We start from the raw sequence: 24317 nt of genomic DNA, 5'->3' as shown, positions 1-24317 counted from the left end.
GAGAGGGGGTGGTTTGTATGTGTCCTCTCCTCCTGAGCTATTGTTAGTCATGGGGTACAGGGATCAGAGGCAGTGTGGCAGCTGGAGGATGAGTCTTGCTGACAGGCCTTCTCCTCCCCTGTTCTGTGGCACTCCATCAGCACAGTAACAGGTTGGTAACAGTGAACTACTGTCAGCCTGAGACAACTGAAAAACCACACACTTCCATCATCACTCACTCACTTCCTAGCCCTCTTCCTCACTGATATAGCTCAACTCAGAGGTGCCCTGTCAGCACTATATGTCAATGGAGGTGACGCAAAGTAATTCTTAAAAGTCTAAAATATTGTAGCAACCACGTTTCGCAACTGGATATGAAGTAAACATGTTTAACTATATACAACATATTTTATGAATATGATACTGTAAAAAATAATAATCTGCTGCATTATCACAATGTATATACTTTCTTCACCAAAACCCAAATGCAACCCAGTTTCAGCTCTAAATCTCATATGTTTAACCCTTAGAAAGACAGTTTAAACTGAATTGTTTGATAGTGTGTTGTTTGATACTTGAACAACACACATGTGAGAACATCGCCCCCTGCAGGTACTTTTCTGTAATGTAGTGAAGACGGTCTGTGTTCTTCTCATCACTCTTTTGACCCACTCACCCATAGTATATACCTGTTCTCTATAGGTCAGGGGAAAGACCTGTACCTGTCCAACACCTTCCCAGACCCACGAGGGTCTCCTGTTCCAGGGCCTCAGGGCCCTGCTGGTCCTGTTGGTGAGTATGGCTGTCTCTTACCATGTTTGTGTCAGTATCTCTGTCAGTGTCTGTTTCGGCCCAAGTGGTTGCTGTGGTGGTCGGTGGTAGCAGAGTTTTTGATTGACCGGTGTTTCAACAATGGGGTGGGGGGGGAAGTGGTAGCAGAGTTTTTGATTGACGGCAGCTCGCTCTCAATCGACAGCAAAAGTGTGGCCCCCTCTAGCGGTTGTGGCCCTAAACAACCGCATAGAGTATTTATGCCAGCGGCCGGCCCTGTCTTTCTCTGCGTCAACGTTCCATTTTGAAGTTTGAATGGAAGTCTATGAGAACATACAACAGAAATTGCATCGCACGCTGTGTGCATTGGGATGCGATGTTTTATGATTTTCTCATAGACTTCCATTCAAACTTCAAAATGGAACGTTGACGCGCAACAGAAATCGCACGCTGTGTGCAGAGCCCTTAACAGCGTCTGTCAGTGTCTCTGTCAGTGTCTGTCTCCAGCAGTCACCATAATCATTTCAAAGTCTTGTCATTTTAGTGAGAAAAGTAATGCGTATCTTTTTCTGTTCCTCTTTCAGTTATTAGCAGAATTAATCATTGTCTCTTATAACTGATACATATCCCATCTTTTGAGGAATTAGGATTTGTTCCTAGTTCTCTTCTGTTGGATTGAATTCTTACATTCCTCTCCCATTTCCCCCAGTTTGCATCAACAGTGTTCAATCTGATTATGTCTCAAGATGAGTCTGTCCCATTCCTGTGTTTTGTTTGCCATAACTATTGCTCAGAGAGAGAGCAGTGATAGAGGAGTGAGCTTGGGTCGGCTCTTGATCTGCCTTACGATAAGACCTAAAGATAAAAGTAATTTCAATATTCACCTTTACTTCTTATTTCCATACTCTTTCACAGTGGTTTATGTCACACATTCCACATATTTTTGCATAATCCAATTATTTCACTTTACAGCTGTTCCAAAACACACAAGTAATATGAAACTCCTAGGCATCAATCTCCATTATTTTATCCACTTTTCTCTCCTCTATTTTGTCTCCACTTTCAGTTTCAATTTGCCTTTCTTCAACACATTTGAATTCGTGGCCTGTGTGAAGGCAGCTCAACCTAAATGTCTTTTACAGCTCAATGCTCACAGTCGTCCTCTGTCCCATCATGCAGGTCCCTCTGGTCCTAAAGGCCCGTTAGGACCTCCCGGCCCACCAGGACAGAATGTAAGCTCTCTCTTTGGACTATAATGGGCTGTAAAAGTGTGGAATGATACAACACTAAGATCATTGGAACCAGATACTAACATACAGACAGATTTCTTCAGATGTGTTATGACTTTGTCAACAGGGGAGGTCTGGGGCTCCTGGGATATTGGGCCCCGTTGGGCCAAAAGGAGAACGCGGCGAGAGAGTGAGTATGATGTACAGGGCTAAATCACACCTAGTGTCTGCCCTCAGACAAAGAGATAAATCTCCCTCTAACTTGACTTTGGCTCTCTAGGGTCCTCTGGGTCATCAAGGAGAGAGGGGGTTCAGAGGAGAGTCGGTAAGCCACCTACTTCCTGCTGTGCTGTGGCCCTTACGACCAAAATAAATGTGTGTGGGAAAGATCAACACATGTCACACCTGATTGACCACAGTAAACTATACAAAACATGATGATGTGTGGCATCACAACCTCAGAGAAGGGGCTCTGTTCATGTCTGCTGTGTCACTATTAAGTATTTTCATAGGCAGTACAGTATTTCCATTCAAAGTGATAACGCTTGTGTCCAATTGTTCTGGTGTCTGTGCTTGTCGACAGGGAATAGCAGGAGCCAAGGGGGAGCCAGGACAGAAAGGCCTGCCGGTAAGACTGCCAGAGCTGGGGCCTGAGCTAACCCTGTGACTGTACCTCACATTCTCTTTATAGACTTTATAGGACCAAGGGGTTAATCCACACCTAGACTGAAAAATTCAACCCTTAAATTTCCTCACAATATACTGTAATTGCTGTGTTGATGTAGACATTTTTTCTTATGTCTGTCTAACCACTGCCTTTCCTTTGACTCCTTCACATTTTTCAAGAACAATCTAAATGTAAGGGATTTTAATCATGTTATCGTGAGATCACATGACACCAAGTCAATGCTTGGTCATTAGGGATGGGAATTGATAAGATGTTATTCATACTGATTCCATTATCGATTCTGCTTATCGATTTGATTCAAGATAATGTTAACATTAACGTTAGCTAGCTTTCTGTTGCTAATTTTAGTGATGTTAGACAGTAGATACTCATTAACTAACGTTGCCATTTTCATCTTATAAAATTCATTCAAATGAACGTTGATTCATCCTATGTATAATTATGATTATTACCTGTTTTGTTACACGTAAATGCATGTTGAATAATACTCTCTAACCATAACATTTTGCAACAACTTGCTCCGACATTTTTAGATTGGAATGTTCAGATGCTAGGACAAACCGTCTTTTCAGTCAGAGCGCCCAGTGTGCGCTTTGAGTGCTCCTAGAGCACAGTGCTCTGAATTTTCGAACGGGGACGGCCTTACTTGAAATTATAATTTCACAGATGTTACAAGTAGCAATGTTGTCATTTTTCTTTGTGAAATGAAGCCATGCTTTGGACCGTTTCTTCCCAGACTCCGCCATGACTCCTTGTTGCAAGTTAAAGAGTTTAATGTCATCATGACACATACGTTTTTTGCGCAACTGTCAGCGCATGTGCAAAACGTGCTGGCATCGATAAGAGGAATCTATAACCGATCTATAACCGATTCCGATTCTCATACTATTACGATTATGTTTTTCAACTGGAACCGGTTCTCGATTCCCATCCCTATTGGTCATTGTTATGATCTGTTTCCAATCACCACAATTACATATTTATATTTGTACGTTTTCTTTCATAAAATGAATGTCCAATTTTCTATATTATTGGAGGTTTTGTCCTGCACATTATCTTGCACTTGTTTCGATAATCTTGTAGATTCATTACTTGTATGTGACCATTTTGTTGCATGTGAAAGTCTGATTACTGTGCCTTATGTGAGTGTTATTTTTGATGGTGATGATGTGGTTGTTGTGGTGTTTTTGGTCCTTGGGGTGTGCTCTGGACTGCCGCCCCTTGTTTAAAAACTGTCCTGTCCGACCCCTAAAGCTGTCTGACTCCCTCTGCAAGCTACTGTCTCCATGGCTACCTCTCACAGTCACATTCTCAGCATCTGACTTTGGCATATACATACACACGCATGCCTGCTGTTACTACCTCACGTCACGCGTGCTGAGTCATTTGCTGTCTGACTAAGAGATAGAGTGGAGAGATCTCTAAGAATCTGTTAATAGAGAATAACATGTAATACAGTATTTCTAACACTATTTTGGTCATGCTCCCTATATGATAGTTTCATGTGTTGAAAGTTAGTCTCAACTTATGTAAAGCACATATTAAATGCACATAGAATGAAAGTCCATTAGTAGATATTTCTACTATATCATATATTTTTGTATTTCTATAATATTGACCTTATATGAACCATTTTGTCATTATCATAAGATCTCAACTATGAGTAACTATGCTATTTCGGTCTTGTCATTGAGTAATCAGTTAGCCTATTATGTGTGGAATGTATATGCCAAATGACTCCATATATAGTTGTGGGAAGGTTTTGGTGATGGTTAGTGCTGGGTGTGTGGGGCGGTGTGGGCTGGGGTTGGAGATGTGAGTGGATACAGCTATCCTTTAGTGTCCCACAATGCATGGCTGCATGGTCCCATCCGTTGTTACAGCACTGTTTATGATTTCACTCTTGCTTGCTAAACTGACATGCAAACTGACAGGTTTTACACAGTGTACAAATACACCAACAACACAGTAACCAGGCAAGGTTGTTCTAAATTGTATCTCAAACCAAAAAAGCAAATGCCTCTCTGCAGTGCTCTAACAATAGCCCTGTTATCTGTTATGCTCCTAACTCCTGGGTGCATAGCAGACGCTCCTGAACACTCATTCATCATTCATGGACCAGTAGAGCTGCTTATTGTAGCTGCTTCTGATCTACAGCCTGAACAAACATAAATAAACTGGACCTAAGTCATTGATATGATTTATTGACATGAAACCTTGCCTTTTCTACTGTTAAGGTATGACTCTAACATCGTCTATCCTGTGCATGCATTTCACATGAACCCTCACTAACATGAATGCTTGTGACAGTGTTTCTCTGTTCGTCTTTTTAGTGTCATGTTTATTCCTTAGGGGATGATGACTCACAAAGCCAGTAGACCATTCATAATAACCAGATATTGATTTGTAAACAATAAACTGGCTTTCTCCTGTGAGTGTCTTTTAATACAGTAAGAGACAGATTGGCAGCTATTATGACCACAGCTGTATTAAAGGTGTAGCTCTTTACTTCATTACTGTTCCACTGGTATGTACCTGGTAGTTACTTGGTAATTGTGTGGTAACTACTGTATGGAACCCCTTAAAAACTTGCCTTATATACTTGCCTGGTTGAATAGCTGCTCATCTAGATTAAGTCCAAATGGAATGTGATTGGCATGATCAAACCTAAAGGCTTGGACAGCCCACTCCACTTTTGTTTTGTCAACAACATGGTGCAGTCCTGTGATGTGCATGCTGTTTTTGCCCAGCATGGCAAAGGCCGGCCTGGTATGGCAGCATGGCCTGAGAACGAGGGAGAAAGAGAGATGTAGGGGAGGGATAAAGTATAGGGGTGCAATGTGGGTGCGTGGACTGGTTTTAACCTGCTAACTGCCTTAATGGATTGATGAAAATGACTTGCACCGTGGCGAGCAATTTGTATGGCTTGTGCTCCTTACCTTGACGGCTGTATCTATGTTCACAGGGGGACGGGATACATCAGATCAGAGAAGCGCTGAAGATCTTAGCCGAGAGGGTTTTAATCCTCGAGACTATGATTGGTATTCATGGTGAGTAGGAGGCCTGAGGCAGGGTCAGCGTTAGGCAGGGGTCAGGTGAGGCTGAGTTTCATCCCCAACCTCCTCCACTCCTGGGTCAGGGAATAGGGGATGGGGGATGTGGACAGTAGCAGGCAGGAGGCAGCCCCAGGACCAAGCCTGCTGTATCCACCTCCCAACCCTCACCCAGCCCCCATTGTCACTGTTCTCTGATAGGATATTAGCTTGCAGATGTTCCAAGACTTGCAGGCAGACCTGGAGCTTCTGGCTCGCAGGGTGACTCTGCTGGAGGCCATCATCTGGCCAGGTAACACTGGTAACCATCCTCAACCACCCCTGGTCTCTATTGGCCCTCTGCCACTCTAGCCACAGTGCTCCTGTCCACAGGCTCGAGCACAGTGGCTATTGAGAGGTCCATTAGGCTTACAAGGATCACATTAAATGTTGTTTTATGTAGAATTATTTTCATTAAATAACTGATGATTTAAATAATGTATTCGAATAGCTATAAAATCATATTGAGGCAGGATGATGAATATCTCACCAGCCACTAATTTCAACTCCATATAACTGTTTAGTTAATTAATAATGTAATAATAATGAGTTCATGTTTGTTTAGTGGTTCATTTCTCTTTGCATACTTTGATCGATAGGGTAGCATGGCCCAAACTATTTGTTTCTTCAACAGAGCCTGATCTAGGGTCTGGAGATGGTCCGTTCGGCACAGCATCCCCTAGTTTCTACAGAGATAAGCGGGCAGGAGTCCTTCCTTATCGACTCATCTCCCCTCCTCTGTCTTCGGACTCCAAGGTTCGGGGAGAGTAGCCTCCAGCTGCCTCTGAGGATCACAGGCTGTGTCTAACTGCTCCCCTCCTTTTGGTCTCTCTGGTGCTCCACTGATCCAGACATTATCTGTACAGATATTATTATCTGTATCATCAGAGGAAAGGTGGGGGACACCTCAGGGAAGCTCCACTGGTGCTCTGGAGTCTGCCCACATCCATTGGGAACCAGTACCATCCACCTCTACACCAACACACGCTTCCCCGTAGATCCAGAGGCTTTCTCAGTGTTTCTTCCTTGTGGCTTTGCTAGAATGTGTAACGAAACTATCCTAGGGGCCTCAGGAAAATAAGCACACAAAAGATTTACTTATGATAAAAGGAAAACCAATATAAAAAGCTTAAAATCTTTAATGGTGCTCAGCAACTGAAAACATTTGGGGATTATAAGGGTCATTAAATGAGAGCAAAGGAGGGATCATGTGTGAAAGAAGAGGCTGGCTCTGAGAGTTTGTTTTGACAATGTCAGGAATCTCAGAGGTATACTTATTTAAGAGCATGTACTGTACAGTATGCAGGAAACAAATACACAAACAAACCTCTCATATTATTTTTGTTTTAACTCTATAATATTGTTTTACTCCATATTATGTAGTGCACTATAAAGATGAAGACATTACACACCTTTCTCACTGAATTGAGTTTCTAACAATGGTATGGGATGAACACACACAAACACACGCAGGCACATACACACACACACACTTGAGTCAAATGAACCTACAGCATTCTACAGCGCAGGAAAATGCACTAAGGGGTGCAGATTCATTGACAGTCATATGCCTTTTCTGTTTAGACAGGATTTGTTATAGACACTTTTATTAAACATCTCACATTTCTACATCAACAGTCAATAACAGACCCCTCCTATTTACTTACTCCTAAGCGGTGTAGAGAAACTGTTGACTGAGACAAGGTGTAGAGAAACTGTTGATGGAACTTGAAGTCATTTTGTACCACTATTACATTCTTATATTTAGACTGATTTCTCTGTCACAATAAAAACATGCTTAATTGATTGTTTGTTTCTTATCTTATATTAAAAGAATGTTGTGAATTATTTAAAAATAATTATCAATAGCAGTTTTTCGTTGTGTATGCTGATATGTGTAAAGTCATGTGTTTTCCATTTTGGGCCTCTTCAAATTGCTTGGAAATGTGTGTTATTGTTATGGTAAGAATCTTGTAGTTGGTTGGTACAATAAAGAATTGTTTTGTGTTTTTTAACAGGCCAATTGTCCTCATTCTTTTCACTATGATATTTATTTAAACACACCACTATAACCAAACATTTCGAGCAGAATAAACGTAATGACAATAACTTACACACAAAACATATTACATACAAGCTCTACACAGACTATACACCATGTGAATGGCATAGGATTATGTACACTGCTTCTTTTGAGTAGGGCTCACTATTGATTGAGAAGATTCCAGTCCTCTCCCCCGATTCACAGCTGCTGTGAAGATGATAGTGTCATTTACAGATCTATCTTATTCCCTAAGGCCCACAGTGTACGTTTTAATCCAAGTTTAGCTCAGCAAAACCTAAGCATATAACTATTTCATGATGCAAGATCAAATTTTTTTGTCCCAGTGTCCCAGTCTCCTAGGTGGCAGAGGGCTCTTTGCCTTTGATGTCACAACAGCCTCCTCTCCGACCCTGTCATCGATGAGCAGAGAGATGGCGCCATCTAGCTGTTTAGAGGCTGCCAGTGCCACCACAGCTTTCTCAGTAGAGAATCCCATCTTCTCAAGCTGCTGTAACCTGAAAGGGAAAAATAATACTTTGTTAACTCACAAATAGTACTTCATTTGAATGTGGACCAGAGACCATTTGATTTGACTGACCTGAGAGAGGATACTGAGGATTTGGGTACTTCCACTTTGGCCCCTGGGTCCTCAGGGGCATCATGTAAGGAGGCCAATATACCAGCCCTCAACATCTGCTCCTCCAATAACTGTGCCTCTGACACTGCTGCAGACCTGTCAAACAACCACTGTGTCAAAGGCTCTGGCCCAGGTGGTGGGTTCAAGGGTTGCAGATCCTCCATAGGGGATCTGTTTGGGGGAACGGTCTGCCCGATTAGGACAGACTGGGAAAGTGACCCAGATCTGTAATGAACAACAAAAGGTTTAATATGGCAACACTCAAGAGTTAGATATCATTCAACTAACTCTTGGCTTGTAAGCACTAAATCAGAAGTGGCTATGACACTGAGACCACTTATGAGATGTTCTCAATCACCTCGGTAAGGTACAATAGGTGGGCAACCTGAAATTGGAGGAGACGGGAACATAGACCCAACAAGGGAGGAAGTTGAACATTCCGATAACCTCTATTTGCTGCAAAACTCCAATAACAGATGGGCGATCTTTGAACAATGTTAAGATAAGTAATGAAAAAATGGAAGAATGCAGGGACCAAAAACAATATTTTCAGTCATTTTCCAATAATTTGTTGTGTGGGAAAATAGCAGTAAAGGATACAATTGTGCCCTATGCATATGGCACAGAAGTGAAGCAATGCAGGTGTACTGGGAAGCAACACCAGACTGAGTAGTAACAAAAGCCAGGGCAGAAACCAAACTGGCACACATCTGAGCAGCTTCCTCTGTGTCACCTGACGGCACTGGGCTGTGAAGAGTGCCAGTTGGGTGGCTGAGTAGCCACAGATCCGACTAGCCTCATCCCCACCAATGAAAAGTAGAAGGGCATACAGTGGAGGCAGGAGAGCCATGGACAGGAATGAGAGGGCAAGGAAAGCCACAGTGCCCCAGCGTCGCTCCTGGCAAGGTCCAAGCAACAGCAGGAGAACTGCATTGTAGAGGAGAGAGGGCAGCTCCTCATGGCTGAAGGCATACAGTGACAAATCTGTGTGAGAGAACGGATCATTGCTATTTCAGACTCAAATACATCAGCAAATATGATTATTTGAAGGTTATAACTGGGAGTAACAACAAATGCCATATGTGTATTTCACAGATTACCTCGGCATCCTGGGAACTGTCCACCTGGGCCTAAACTGAGACTGGCCTGGACGCCACCAAGCCACACCAACACAAGTACAGTCAACAGACACGTTGTTCCCAGGAAGAAACCAGGACGATTTGATCCAAACCAAAACCATAATGAGCATATACGGTCAAGCATTGTAATTTAGAGCTTGCACTGACTGTGGTTAAATGGTTTTCCCATAATGCGTTTAAATATGAACTGTTTGTTCCCCTGATACCTACATAGCTGAAATGTTTCCCAGCAGTACTGGTTTTATTTGACCAATATCGGTACTGTACTTCCGTTTACGTTCTTGGACAAGTTCATTTAAAATTATTGTAAATTGATTAACACTCTTCGTCGTGACAAATCACATTTTTACCACTTGCGATACATTTGTTATTTATTTATTTTTATTTAGTGCGCTTTATTGCATGGTATATCCAATAAATGTGTATACAACGGACGTTTAGACGTTTTGTACACCCCCACAGGAAAGACGGCATAGCATTGGTTTGTTCATCCAGCCGTTGGCGCAGGCGCAGTTCAGTCCAGTCCAGCGAGAAGAATCGAAGATGGCGTCTGCTCCCGGTGAGTGCCGTTTTTCATGATATTGTCTTTTTAAATTGGACACACACGCGCAATCGTGTGTTCTGTTAAATAAACGCATTTGTAGTTATTGATATCCATATTAACTGTATGTATTAGAATCTTACAGCTAAACCAAGTGAATATTCATCTAAATAGGTTACGGCTAGCTTACTAGCTACCGTAGCAACGACTAGCTAGCTTACGCGTGATGTAGCCACCGGGGACATCACGTTGTGAACACGACTGAGAACAGGCGCGGGTCGGCCATGATCACGACCGTGATATCTTAGTGCATCCAATGTTAGTGCATACAATGTAACTACAACAACCGAACCGGCCACGCGACCTTTGTTTTAGTTTCGTTTCGATGTAGGCTTGCTATGGCTTTATAATATAAATTCACCATGCGTCTCGTTATTTGTGAACTGTTTGGTAACGATAGCTACCGTGTAAAGCCCGGGCTGTGTATGTTTCATAACTGAGTCTACCCGCCTCTTAGAGCGCCATTAGAGGCCTATAATTGCGGGCCTTGCTAGAGCTAGCAGCAGGAATGCTTTGTCTTTTTCGAGGTCTGCGGAGTTTGAAAAAACTGTCCATTGTATCTCCGACACGGCCAGAGGTTTACATAAGGTCATTGCCAGCTGAATAGCAGGCCCCTCTCATAAGCCTGTAGCTGAATTTCATAGTTCAAATTTGGTGTTCGCGTCCTCCTGCCCACGCATACTTGAACGAGGCAACTCGATTGTTCATGCAACTGCTAACTGAAAGTTATTTCAGTAGTGATTTGGTTATCTTTTCCCCCCCACAGATTACAGTGCATACAATCAGACCAGTGCCCAGCAGGGGTAAGTCTTTCTACTTTGGATTGCGTGGCATATGTCTCAGCATAGTTCTATATTCATGTTGCAGTTAGGGACATTCATTCGAAATAGGGCTATGATTTTAAATGCACCATTGTCTCTGCAGGTATGGCGCCTATGCTGCCCAACCCGCTGCACAGGGCTATGGACAGTCTGCACAGGTGAGGATTTTGAAGGACCCTTTTTGTCTATAGTTGAGTGAATTGATGGTCATCATTGACCCACAATACAGTCTTGATCCCCTCCTAAATTGGTGCAAAGATTAGGAAAACTCTGTCCTGCTGTTTTGCCCACCGTTTTAATGATTGACAGAACACACAATGCCCCTTTGTTTTTCAGCAGAGTTATGGCCAGCAAGGATATGGGTCCTACGCCCAACCTGCTGCGGCTGAGACTGGTTACTCCCAAGCTGCGCCCGCTGCTGGCGCCTATGCACAGCAGCAACAGGCATATGGATCCGCCTATGGCCAACAAGCATCAGGTCAGTTCACCTAGACCAGTGTTTCCCACAGGGTTTTCTGAGACTGTGGCGGGTGGACCACAATATATCTCGAAAAAAGAACAACACATTAAATATGTATAAAAATATGGAAAGATTTTCCATTGGGAGGGGGGATGCTAGTGAAAAAAATTGATAACTCCGCAGGTAGTTGAAAAGCTTTTTTACCTGCATATGACTAGCCTCTACATTTTACACAACTGGCTACACAAACACAACCAGCTCTTGGTATACACACACACACACACACACACACACACCCGTCGTAGGATTATAGGGCCCTACATTTTGTCATCTGGTTTAAATCCAAAACACTGCAATACTGGGCATGTGTGTTTTTTTGTTTTTGTTTAACACAAAATCCTCTGCCATGATCCAATTCAATAGGTGTCTTCATAATAGTTTACTGCCTGCTAGCTTCAAAGCATTTCTTTTTTTTCTCTCTGGTGACTAGCGGCAATGGTCCACAGTGTCACTGAGTGTGCATTGCAATGCCATTTTATTAATTGAATAAACATCAGCTCCTGTGCTTGGTCAGTGGGAATTACACCAGTGTATCTCCTACAACGTATGCTACCTGTAAAACCTTCCACCGGCCCAACTCTAGGGGGTGGTGATGGAACTGTCCATCAAATGTAAAAAACTAGGTGACTGTTAGGGCTTTCACACCGGCAGTTCCGAACGCCGGTTCGCGTTCGCGTGCCGAAACCTCCGAACGTTGACGCTGTCTGGCGAACGATACACTGTTATGAACGCGGGCTCGTTCTGAGGTTTCGGCACGCGAACGCGAACCGGCGTTCGGAACTGCCGGTGTGAAAGAGGCCTGTTAGGGATGGAAATCGAGAACTGGTTCCAGTTGAGAACCAGTAACAAATTGTTCGATGCATCAGAATCGGATGCCTTCGATGCTATCAATGCTGGCATGATTTGCGTATGCACTGACAGTTGCGCATTGCAAAAACGTGTGCGTCATGATGACATCAAACTCTGAAACTTGCAACAAGGAGTCATGACGGAGTCTAGAAAGAAACGCATGTCCAAAGCGTGGCTTCATTTCCCAAAGAAAAATGACAAAATTGCTACTTGTAACTGTAATTTCAAGTAAGGGTGGAAACACCAGCAATATGTTAAAACATCTTTGTTTTTGACACTATGCAAGAGTGCCACTGCAAGCGAGCAACACATCCGTTACTGAGGGGGAATATCCTCTGCTAATAATGTTAGTGCCACGCAGGCAGGCGTAGCAGATTTTTCCCCAAATATATTTGTGTGTTCAGGTGCACTCAACCCTATCTGAGAGGGTGTTCTCCACAGCTGGAGACAGATTAGCCCAGAGAGATCTAGGATCCTCCCAGAGAAAACAGACATGCACATTTTTCTGCTGAAGAGTTGTTGAGTTTATCAGTTTGATATTTGTTGATTGAATTATTTTATTTTTAATCATTTTAAGAAAAGGACCATTTTTTTAAAGTTATTTTTAAATTTATGTCTAAATGTTATGTTCAGATATTATACACTGTGTTCAGAGACTCGATAATAAAACAGTTGCGTTGATGCTGAAAACCTGTATAGGCCTAAGTTTCTTCCACAGAAAATGGATCAGGAATCGATAAAGAATCGAACCAATAAGCAGAACCGATAATGGAATCGGTATCATTAACATCTTATCAATTCCCATCCCTAGTGACTAGGCTACATGAAATGTCATTCATGTTAACTTTTGTAGTAGTTCCTGTAGTACATTTTTCTGATCTGTAAACCTTTTTTTCTCTTATGCTATCACGGTCCAGCGGCAAATAAAACAGGTTCGATACACATTTTCCATTGCATGCATCTCCATCCATTTCATAAATATAAGTCTTAAGTGGCTTGATGGGCAGATCCATGTAATAACTGTAGAATTGTGTATAGATATTGTGAGCCGAGAAGTCGAACTTCTTGTTGAGTTTCTTGGTGTTCGAGAGCACGTGTCCTGACTCATGCTTCTAATGTAGATATTATAGTAAGACAATGGGGAACTCTTCATAAGACAACAGCAATAGAAAAGACAGCCACTATTTGGTATTACTAATATATGCATCAAGGCTTCTAACTGTCTTCTTATTAGAGCCTGGCATTGTAGATCACTGCAGATTGCTACATTTGTAATGTTTAGGGAGTCTCCTCACTAAAATCCAACTATACATCTGACCCTTTCCTATCTGGAGTAAGGAGCAATGATGGCAACACTCTTAAGACTGTTGGTATATATACTAAGTTATTGACTCTTAATTTTCTACATTGGGCCTTCTGTATCCTCAGCTGGCTACCCTGCTGCCCAGTCCAATGCCCATGGCTACTCCCAGCCTGCCCAGGGCTATGGAGCCAGTGGATATGAGAGCGCCCCCGCTGCTGCTGCTCCAGCTGCCTCCCAGTCCTCCTATGGCTCCCAGCCAGGCTATGCAGCCCAGTCTGCCTACCCTGGCTACAGCCAGCAGCCTGCCTCCACTGCTCCGCAGAGGTAACTCACATTATAACTTGGGTGGGGATAGAAGTTAGAATGCGAAAGCCTACAATAACTTAAATTTGCATGGAAATCCTGCATGATCCGTTCTGTCCATGCCTGTCTCTCATCATCTCAGTTATAATGCCAGCAGCCAACCCACTGGCTACAACCAGAGCAGCTATGCCCAGCAAGGGGGCTATGGCCAGCAGCAGAGTGCATACCAGGCCCAGCAGGGAGCCTATGGGCAGCAGCAGGGCAGCTACCAGCAGCAGCCCCCACCCCAGCAGCAGCAACAGACTCCTGCCGCTGCCTACCCCCCTCCGGCCTCAGGATCCTACGGGCAGCCTGCAGCCAGCCAATATGGACAACAGAGTGGAGCTCAGAGTGGTTACAGCCAGTCAAGCCATTACAGTAAGAGCATCAGTCTTATGTGTTTTACTGACTCTCACTCATTCATGCACACCATTATTGTAATATGTCTACCTTCTAATTTCTAATGTGAAGACTTGTTAAATAATATCGTCTCTTATCCTCACATAAGAACATTTCCTCTAATCTCCATGTTGTTATTGTGTAGATAACTACAGACAGGAGGGCTCAGGCAGCGCTGGCTACTCTGGCTCGGAGCCTGCAGGGTTCCCGGGAGCAGGGGAGAGCCGTGGGTCCGGCAGGGATGGCTATGACAGAGGTGGCATGATGCATGGTAGCAGGGGACGTGGAGGCATGGGCCGTGGAGGCATGGGGTAAGTGCCTCTCCTCGTCATTCACCTTTACCTCTCTACTCACTCACAGGTGCTGCGGCCAAGATGAGCAGGGCTGACTTTGAATATCCCCTCAAAGCAATCAAATCAATCACATTTTATTTGTATGGGTCTTTTTTTTAATATACAGTACAGGCCAAAAGTTTGGACACCTTCTCATTCAATGCGTTTCCTTTATTTTCATGACTGTTTGGTACATTGTAGATTCTCACTGAAGGCATCAAAACTATGAATGAACACATAGGAATTATGTATTTAACAATAAAGTGTGAAATAACTGTAAATATGTCTTATATTTTAGATTCCTCAAAGTAGCCACCCTTTGCTTTTTTGTTGTTAATAAAATATATAATAATAATATTAAATATAATATGTGTTAATAATAATAATATGTTATTATATATATATATATAATATTATTATTATATATTTTATTAACAACAACAATTTTTTATTTTATTAACAACAAAAAAGCAAAGGGTGGCTACTTTGAGGAATCTAAAATCTAAGACATATTTAGAGTTATTTCACACTTTTTTGTTAAGTACATCATTCCACATGTGTTCATTCATAGTTTTGATGCCTTCAGTGAGAATCTACAAAGTACCAAATAGTCATGAAAATAAAGGAAACGCATTGAATGAGAAGGTGTGTCCAAACTTTTGGCCTGTACTGTATACCAAAATCTTTAGTGGTTAACTGACCATTTATTTGTATTCAACCGTTATTTTACCTGGTTAGACTCATTGAGAGTCTTGGATTCGGTCATGATTTATTACCCCCCTGAAGAGAAACAGATATGTTAGTTTAAAAAAATCAACTATTATCTCAAAGATTGGCTAATCAGTGGTCTGACTTATTCCTAAATGGGGTATCATGAGGGACCCTTTCACTATAGTTTTCAGCCCTGCCTTAGAATAAGCCAACGGTAAGAAAGGATCGTGTTGTCATGACAAAGAACCGTGGTTCACTTAATGAAAAAAAGCCAGGCTTAAAAAGTATTCACTTGGATATCCCTTGGTGCTGGAACCCAGCTTTACATGTATATTATTTATCACTGATTATGGTCCATATTGTTAATTGTTAATTTTATTTATAATGCGCTCCCCATCCAACTTTTACATCGGCCCGGGGCGCAGCACGGGTAAAGGAACAGATAAAGACAAAGACAAGGAACACAGAAAGCAATCAGACACAGACGACTTAAACGTAAATCTCAGGCATACAATTCACAACAAATAGGGAGTAGACTTAGGGAATATCATTTAGGAAGAGGTGGGTTTTTAACTTGGCTCTAAAGGAGTCCAGAGTGGGGGCAAACTTGATGGCAGAAGGGAGCGCGTTCCACAGGGTCGGTGCTATCACCGCAAAGGCACGGTCACCCTTCCTCTTGAGGTTGGTACGTGGGACCCTCAGGCTGAGTTGGGCGTCGGACCTGAGCCTGGGTCTAGGCCTTGAGGAGGTCCTTGATGTAGGGTGGGGCGAGACTGTTGAGAGCTTTAAAAACAAAGGTGCAGATTTTGAACTTCACTCTCTTCTTCACTGGGAGCCAGTGAAGGGAGATGAGGACAGGGGAGATGTGGTCCCTCATTTTGGTGCCTGACACCAGCCTGGCAGCGGCATTTTGGACTAGCTGCAGGCGGTAGATGGTCTTATCAGGAAGTCCAGCATAGAGTGAGTTGCAGTAGTCGAGCCTAGATGAGATTAGCATGAGGACGACCCTCCTCAGGTCGCTGGGGGTGAGGAAGGACTTGATCTTGGCTATGATGCGTAGTTGGTAGAAACATGCCTTCACGACGGAGTTCACTTGTCGGTCAAGGTTAAGCTCGGAGTCAAAGATGACACCGAGGTTCTTGACATGTGGTCTGACAAGGGTGGACAGGCTTCCCATGTTGTTCCCATATTCTCACAAGGCTTCAGGGTCTGCTTGTTTCACTGATTTAAGAGGGCACACTCCTATTAAATGATTTCCCTCACTCAATATGATTTTAAGAACAAGGCTAAATCATTTGTAGTGGTTTTGAATTGACCTAGGTTTTGAGTGAATACAATTATCCAATATGAAAGTCAGGTTAATGTAACTTTAAAGAGCAATATTAATTTGCTGTCTATATAACACGGGTTTGCTTGCACTTGAATTCCAAGTTGAGGTCAATGCACATCTGGGTCTCTTACTGGGACTTATCCTGTAGTTGAAACCAATAATGTACACTGGGCATACCCATGCAGGATTCGCGTTATTAGCCTGATACCTTTTCAGGAAAGTAGCATTCTCAGCACGTGTAGTCTTGCATGTTTCCCATCCACTGCTGAGCTTGATGTGTTTTCATTGAGTTTGAGTCACGGTTGATTCCATAAGCACTATTCCTACAGAGATAAACAGTAAAATGTCCCCTATTTTGTATGACATACACACAGGCCTTGATTTACATTATTTACCTGGGGTCACCCTGTTTAAACACATCATTGCATTGCAGGTAAAGTGGGAGGGGAGGGAGTTAGGGTGGGTGGGACACAGGACAAAATGGAATTCAATGCAAATGAGCATACATGCATTTAACCTCTGTCCCCTTTACAGACCCATTACCGGGATTTGACTGGTAAAATGACTAGGTCTGGAGCAGGACCAGTTTTAGTGGTATGCCCTGTCCCAGCTCAGTTTACACAGACAACAATACTGGTAAATTACTGAGAAATGCCTCTGTGTAAACAGGGTTGTAGAGTTACAGGCAGCTCATGATAATATCCCAGTAACAAGAAACTCATCTGCTCATGCCCATGGTGTTCTGTCCAGTATAATATATTATATATACATGACTGAGTGTGTGTTTAGCCTGTAAGGGATGATGAAAGTTGTTCTTTTCCTCAACAAAAACTATTTCTTTCACTCTTTACATATTTAATTATTTCTAAATTAGATAATGTTATTGAATTTGTCCTGTTTAGAAAGTTGAAAGCATTTCCCTAATGTTAAACAATTTTTCAGTTAAATTAAAACCTAACTTTAAAAAAATCTTTGAATGATTTGTTGATTTGGTAAGGGGGAGAAAGTGATGCTATGGGACTTTCACACAGGATAGTTTTAGGGGTGTATAATGTAATTTTGATGTGTATTTGTTTTGTGGTTTGGATAACAAATGTTATGTTTAATCATGTTTTTTTGAGCACCTTTTTAACATGCTTTGTCACATTTATACGCTACAGGTAACAGTGAGAGCCATGTAAACCCACCTATACTCTAAAAAGTACCTGTACTCAGTACAGAGCCGGCAGCTTAAACAACAGGAGGGGGACTTAAACAGAGATTCGGGTTCTGCCTTAAATCCAAGAGATGAGGATGGTGGTGTCAAAAGCATGACGGGGAAACTTTTTAAAACAACACTGTTATGTCTCTTACATTGGTGAACATTGTAACATGTTCCAGTTCAATTTTGTATTTATTAGAATTGTGTAACTTGAACTCATGTCTTTGTAAATAATGTACATGGTGTCTTTTTAATTTCAACGGTATATGATGTAATCACCTGTTTTATTTGTAAAATTTCAGATGCATTCCATTTGAAAAATGATAACTACAATTTCCTTACTCTTTGTTTGTTAACTGTAGAACTTTTTTTTTTACTTTGAGTGCTAGCCATAAGTAATCTATTACTGTAATTAAAACTTCTTGTCAATATGTAACTTAAACCAGCTTTAGAGTATCTAAGACCTACATATGGAATGCATCTGCAACCTATTCATTTTGTTACAAATATTTGGGTTTCTGTCCCATACTCTTTAAATGTAATGATTACCCCTCAGTTAAAGGTAGACTCTGGAATATGATGTCTTAGCTAAAACGAGCGGATGGCTTTGATAAACGCGGTTGCAACCAACTAGAGAATAGTGTTTTGAGCCCATGCATCAAAAGTGTTATTGTGCAGTTGTGAGTGTCTCTGGTAGAATTCAAATATCTTATCACTATCTCATCCAGGCAGCTGTTTACTTTAGGCTAGTTTTCTGAGAATAATGGAAAGAAAAGAAGAAGAAACCAATGGACATGGACGCTCTCATTTGCTCTTGTTCACTACAATATTTGATAAAAGTTGGTCTGTTTTCACTTGCGAGGCGTCACATCCCAGAGTCTACCTTTAAGCTCCAAACTTTCAGGCAGTATCATCTTTTGAATACTGTCATTGAGAAGCTGTGGCCAGCTAGTAAAGTAATACCACATAGTTGCTGTTAATACCCCCATTCCCCATGAATTGGATTGCATATACTGTATACACATTTTGGGGGCTGTTAAGAAGCTAGGTTAGTCAGAACTGTGTCCATCACCACACCCCCAAACGAGCCATGGGGCTCGAGGCATGGAAGTGGCTGTTAAAAGGGAAATCGCCTTCATATCTCCATTTATTCCCCCATAGCGTCGCTGGAGACAGAGGTGGCTTCAGTAAGCCCGGTGGTAAGTTAACGAGTATTACACTGGCTAGTCCACTCCAGACTTTTAACCACTACTAGAGCATGTACGCTCCAAGTATTTACTTTAAAGCCTTTACATTGGTGTGTGCAGACTTCTAATTTGGTAACCAATTATATTGTTTTCTATTATGATGGGGGGAAGACATAGGGGGATCCAGTTTAGATGTCTGAGACATCTGTTTCTCAAAGGGGTACTTTTGAATCCTTTTGGTTTATCAGTCACTGCCTAAGGTAACCTTGAAATGCAAGGTACTCTTATTTCACAATGAAACCTTAGTGACAAACGGCTGCTGCCTAGAAACGTGTGTCGGTTTTGAAAAATGGTTTTTCATGGAGTTGAACCCCCTGGTATTTTTGGGATTATTATCTGTGGTTTCATAGGAACTTATGGCACACATTTTTATACAAAAGGGTCTGAGGTATTTATTTATCACACACACTCAATATATCTTCCAAAGTGGTCTACCATTTACTTTTTTTCCAAAATGTGTTGACGGTGTTCAGTGTGTCTGGGTTATCAATTCAAATACTCTTAAGCAGTTTTGCAGTAGACATGAGTAGCACACACTGACTCTTTACCTTTTTTCTCTCCCTCGCTTGATGGACAACAGGACCCATGAACAACGGGGCAGAGCGTGACATGGGTAAGCAGATGAATGATCCCCCTACCACAAGACAGAGGTTGAGAGGGATTGCTAACCTGTTTGCATTTACCTAATTGTTGTAGCTTTTTTGCGGTAGTCGTAGTACACAATTTTGATTTGATTGCTTACTTCACTATGAAGCCAGCCAGAGACTGGTGAACGTGGCTGTTTTTTGATAGTGATTTTCTATCTCTAGGGCGCCCCGAGGAGCAGGATGATTCTGAGAACAGCACCATCTACATCACTGGGCTCACTGAGGCAGCCACCCTGGAGGAGATGGCCACCTTCTTTAAGCACAGTGGACCAATTAGGGTGAGAACAGGCTGCTACCACAGTCTTCAATGGGGGTTTAGTAATACTCTGATTTGCAACTGTGTTGGTCATTCTTTCTTTTTTTCCTATTATTTTCCCAAGATGAATCGAAGGTTGGGACAGCCTGCCATCAACATCTACACAGACAAGGATTCAGGGAAGCCAAAGGGAGATGCCACTCTGTCCTACGAGGAGCCCTTCTGTGCCAAAGCAGCTGTTGAATATTTTGATGGTAGGTTACATTGGCCCTGCATGTGGTCTGAAAGAACCACACTAACCACACTTAAAATCTTACTGCTGAATCGCCTTTCACATTACACAAGGACACATTGTAAAATATGTTTAGTTTAGGGGGTTTATTTTTATTTAATTTTACACCTCTAGTAATCCTAAATGTACTTTTCAATACCAGTAACACTCTCTTTCATTTTGTCAATGACCATTTCAGGGAAGGAGTACCAGGGCAGGAGGCTAAAGGTGTCTATGGCCCGTCGTAAGCCCATGATGGGAGGGATGATGAGAGGGGGCATGCCCATGCGAGGAGATGGCATGATGGGTCGTGGAGGTAAGTGCGTCAGCTATGTCTTTTTTTAGAATGACTCCTCAATGTTTAACTACAGAATAAAATAAATGTGTGTGTTATCAGGCATGATGGGGCGTGGAGGAGAGCGTGGAGGATTTCCCCCTCGAGGGGGGATGGGCAGAGGTGGTGGTGGTGGCGGCGGCATGGGCAGAGGTGGACCCGCAGGGGGCAACATGCAGCAGAGAGCTGGAGACTGGGAGTGCCCCAACGGGTATGTACCTCAGTTAATGGAGTTTTCTCTCTGTTTTTAGTGTAACTTAAAGCCCTTTTTTTTTGTATAACACCTACTGACACCTATTTTTCTTCTCAGGGGCTGTGGCAACCAGAACTTTGCCTGGAGGATGGAGTGTAACCAGTGCAAAGCTCCCAGACCGGAGGGCTTTGGTTCTCCTCCGTTCTCTCCCTCAGGTACGGCTCTCACATAGTTCCACTAGTAGCCTGGTTAATGGCTATATTCAAAAACTACAACTATGTGTTGTTAGATGGCCAACTGTCCATTTACTCAGCAGCCATGTTGGGTTCTACTTAGGAAGAACCCACTTTGGGAAACATTAAACCATCCATGTGGAGTAGTCAGCCTAATTGAAAGCTTTGGCATTGGATGAGGTTGCTGTGTGCATTGAAAATGCCACTTACCAGTCTAATCGTCTGTTTCCCTCCCTGTGAAGTACTCTCTGTGATGACGTTTAAAGTGTTGTTTTATGTTGGGTTTTCTCTTTTTCCAGCACTTAAAATTGTGTTTACAACAATACACACTCTGCAGCAAACTCTGGTGTATGCTTGTGTTTGTATTTGTCTGTATAGTGGTGATAACTAGATCTTCTGTTTGTTTTCAGGCGGTGAGCGTGGCAGAGGTGGCATGGGCATGCGTGGAGGCAGAGGGATGGACCGCGGTGGGCCAGGAGGGCCTGGTGGACCCGGAGGCCCTGGTGGCCCTGGTGGCCCTGGAGGCTTCCGTGGAGGATGGGGCGGTGACCGTGGTGGTGGATTCAGAGGGGGTCGTGGTGGAATGGACAGAGGGGGGTTCCGAGGGCCGAGCCGAGGAGGACCACCTATGGGTGGCAGAGGCGGGCGAGGAATGGGGCCTCCAGGCAAGATGGATATGAGGTAAGGGAAAACGGTCAATGTTCAGTGCCATTCTGTATGAACTCTACGTTGATCAATTAGTTAATAAATTGGTTGTTGAATCTTAAATTAAGTTTTTTTTCCCCTCTTCTATAGGGACAATCGTCAGGAACGCAGGGACCGACCCTATTGAAGAACAATTTGAATTTTCCATTTGATGCAGGATTTGTTTTTTAAACCAGTTTTTTAATTTATAATTCCATATTTATAAATGGTTATAGAACTGCTTTGGAGTACTCTAGTGCAGTTTCATTCAACGCATAGTTAAATGTTTTTTTAGTTTACCCTTGATTCAGTTATTATCTTTATCGCAAGTTTCTTTTGCGTTACATGTACAGAACGATTTTGGGCAGTGTATTGTAACACGTTTTTTCTTTTTTAAATTGTAATAGCCTCCCCCTTCCTACAGCTGTGTAATGAACAATTTTGAAATAAAATGTCCATTTGGATTTAATGTTAAGGGATGTCCTGATTTAATCTTTCATTTAATTATGAAAGGAATTATGTTTGTATTGCACCAGCCCTGCATTATTTTACTCAATTGTCCACAAGGAGGCACTGAAGTACAGTAAGTTCAGGAACAACACAGGCATGATGCATACATTTTCCCAACCACTTTGCTTGCGAGCAGCTGTTATCAGAGCATGACTAAGCCTGTAAAGTTGAGGACTTTCTCTACAGAGAATATAACCATTATCTTCATTTTAAAATGTTGCAATTGTGAAAGCAATGAACATGATTCATCTCTACTTTGTCAGAGGAGTTGGGACAGAGTGAAACTACACATTAGCCAATGAGCAGGGCCTTTGAACACCAGTGTAGTTGTTTGTTAGTGTGGGATGGGCAACATCTGATGTATCTGTCCTATTTGTTAAATGTGTGGCAACCCAGGGGCATGAGGACACATTTTATTTTGAAAGGCCTCTACACTGCTATTGTCAGCTTCAGCAGTATTAGCCTACTCATCTCACTAGGTAAAGATGTTTAAAAAAGGGATGTTTGTTGTCAGATACTAGTTCGGTCACCTCTTCTTAAATTACAACCCATCTGTTTCTGTTCCACTCTTGACAGCACAGCTGTATAGTTGTGGCAGTGAGATGTGTGCCTGTGATATGCTCCAGCCAAACTTCTGAACTGAAGAGTCCTCTGGATGAAGCACAGTCACAGCTGACGCCTTGAGGACTGGCATTTATTCTTGAGTAATGAAGCTGTGTGTGTCAAACAGAAAAGCTGATTCATCCAGGCCTAGAAAATGATCTCACCCAACATCTCTTTCTCCCATTCTCTTGTTCTGTCTTCCCTCTCTCCCCCTCTTAAAGAAACAACTGTCTTTCTTTTTTTTTCTTTTTAAAATATAAACAAGACCTAGTTTTGGCCATTCAAATTCAAATGATAACACATTCAGAGCATGTGCAGGTCCAACTGCATGGTATGGCTGCAGCTCCACCTGTCCCTGCCTGAAAACTAGTTGGGAAGGCATTGGAGAACAGAACTGGAATTCCAAAAAGGAGAAGGCACACTGTATTAAATGTATTGTATTAAATCAAGCTGTATGTTTTGATGATTAGTATCATGTAGCCATTTATTGAGACACTAAAAGTGATGTAATGTATTTACTGGGTCTACAGCAGAGGTAGGCCTACCCCTTACTGACAGGCAGAGAGAGATGAAGTAGGCTATCAACTTCATGATGACAGTTTGGCCTGACTCCTGAGGATATAATCTCACAGATTTTCCCCATCACGACAGGAATGCACATGCTCCTTTAATTAAGGCATTAAACTAAGCATTGTTGTCAAGGATGGAGACATTTTTAGGGACTATAGTTTTGCCTGCAGCGTTTTCATGTCTTCAGAAAAATGATTTGCCAAAGAATCCAAATGCAATCGCTTTCACCTCCCAATACAATGACCGCATGTGCCATGCGCAACGCTATGCCAGCTGTGACGGTTGTAACGGTTGCTGCCCATCATTGAAGTTTGAAACATCTGTAGGCTACATTAACATTATGTACCACGTAGATCGTGCTGGTGTTCACATGTGAATATTGGATCAGTTTGTTTTAATAAAATGGGCAGGTCTCAATTTGCCTGTCAGTCTTCGGATGAGAGCTTGTTGACACAATGTTTGCCTGTTGTTTTTGCTTGTCTATTTAGGCTTAGGCTATTAGGCTACCCCTTTCTTTCCCTGGCTTGTGTCTTTTAGGCTAGACGTGTCACTTCCAACACGTCAGACAACAATCAGAAAGACTACAAAAAGTGAGGTAGGGTCAGGGTGTGTGGAAAACGACAAGGTTGCTATGTTCTTTTTTCTGAACTCGTCATTTTGTTCCGTTAACATTGTTAAAATAATATTGTATCGATTTATCTATCGATCGATTATGGATTTTTTTCGATTTATACTCTGCCGAGTCGACCGTTCCTCGAGATAAAATATTATTTTAACTTAA

At 42.4% G+C, this 24317-nt stretch overlaps 3 protein-coding genes across 9 annotated transcripts in view; 2 read left to right on the top strand and 1 right to left on the bottom strand.

The window, feature by feature from the left end:
- emid1 (EMI domain containing 1) overlaps positions 1 to 6537 on the top strand; it is a gene marked incomplete at its 5' end in the record, with an annotated part of 54734 nt that extends 48197 nt beyond the window's left edge. The window contains 7 exons of the mRNA XM_080531208.1: positions 682 to 771; positions 1930 to 1982; positions 2107 to 2169; positions 2260 to 2304; positions 2563 to 2607; positions 5922 to 6012; positions 6394 to 6537. Coding sequence (XP_080387334.1) covers positions 682 to 771; positions 1930 to 1982; positions 2107 to 2169; positions 2260 to 2304; positions 2563 to 2607; positions 5922 to 6012; positions 6394 to 6530 — 524 coding nt within the window. The 3' untranslated portion in view covers positions 6531 to 6537. The remainder of the gene's footprint in view (positions 1 to 681; positions 772 to 1929; positions 1983 to 2106; positions 2170 to 2259; positions 2305 to 2562; positions 2608 to 5921; positions 6013 to 6393) is intronic.
- A 1568-nt stretch (positions 6538 to 8105) lies between these two features.
- On the bottom strand, positions 8106 to 9751 carry rhbdd3 (rhomboid domain containing 3). The gene is made up of 5 exons (XM_080531209.1): positions 9541 to 9751; positions 9041 to 9424; positions 8799 to 8925; positions 8402 to 8665; positions 8106 to 8318 (listed from the first exon to the last, which is right to left on the bottom strand). The coding sequence occupies exons 1-5, from the start codon at positions 9701 to 9703 to the stop codon at positions 8129 to 8131; spliced, it is 1128 nt and encodes a 375-aa protein (XP_080387335.1). The 5' UTR covers positions 9704 to 9751; the 3' UTR covers positions 8106 to 8128.
- Positions 9752 to 10107: 356 nt separating this feature from the next.
- Positions 10108 to 22305, top strand: ewsr1b (EWS RNA-binding protein 1b). 7 transcript variants are annotated; one of them, XM_080530789.1, is made up of 17 exons: positions 10108 to 10138; positions 10947 to 10983; positions 11105 to 11159; positions 11338 to 11479; positions 13288 to 13302; positions 13799 to 13997; positions 14134 to 14393; positions 14560 to 14725; positions 19150 to 19187; positions 19816 to 19848; positions 20045 to 20160; positions 20263 to 20392; positions 20609 to 20725; positions 20807 to 20954; positions 21054 to 21151; positions 21580 to 21850; positions 21965 to 22305. In XM_080530789.1, the coding sequence occupies exons 1-17, from the start codon at positions 10123 to 10125 to the stop codon at positions 21999 to 22001; spliced, it is 1878 nt and encodes a 625-aa protein (XP_080386915.1). In that variant the 5' UTR covers positions 10108 to 10122; the 3' UTR covers positions 22002 to 22305. The 7 variants fall into 7 exon arrangements, with proteins under 7 accessions (XP_080386915.1, XP_080386913.1, XP_080386911.1 ...); XM_080530787.1 differs by having other exon boundaries at positions 14131 to 14393; XM_080530785.1 differs by having other exon boundaries at positions 14119 to 14393.
- Positions 22306 to 24317: the final 2012 nt, after the last annotated feature.

Source organism: Nansenia antarctica (genome assembly GCF_963989245.1).
Source record: "Nansenia antarctica genome assembly, chromosome: 5".
In the NCBI taxonomy this organism is placed as follows: Eukaryota; Metazoa; Chordata; class Actinopteri; order Argentiniformes; family Microstomatidae; genus Nansenia; species Nansenia antarctica.
This window is presented reverse-complemented; position numbering and strand designations above follow the sequence as displayed.

Bases quoted from the DNA above. Each gene is read 5' to 3' on its own strand.
- rhbdd3 (XM_080531209.1), bottom strand. From the start codon at position 9,703: ATGCTTGACCGTATATGCTCATTATGGTTTTGGTTTGGATCAAATCGT. The intron at 9,425-9,540 runs GTAATCTGTGAA...TCTCTCACACAG, and splicing joins ACAGTTCCCAGGATGCCGAG to ATTTGTCACTGTATGCCTTC. The intron at 8,926-9,040 runs GTATCCTTTACT...CATTGTTCAAAG, and splicing joins CATATGCATAGGGCACAATT to ATCGCCCATCTGTTATTGGA.
- ewsr1b (XM_080530785.1), top strand. The intron at 20,726-20,806 runs GTAAGTGCGTCA...GTGTGTTATCAG, and splicing joins TGGCATGATGGGTCGTGGAG to GCATGATGGGGCGTGGAGGA. The intron at 21,152-21,579 runs GTACGGCTCTCA...GTTTGTTTTCAG, and splicing joins TCCTCCGTTCTCTCCCTCAG to GCGGTGAGCGTGGCAGAGGT.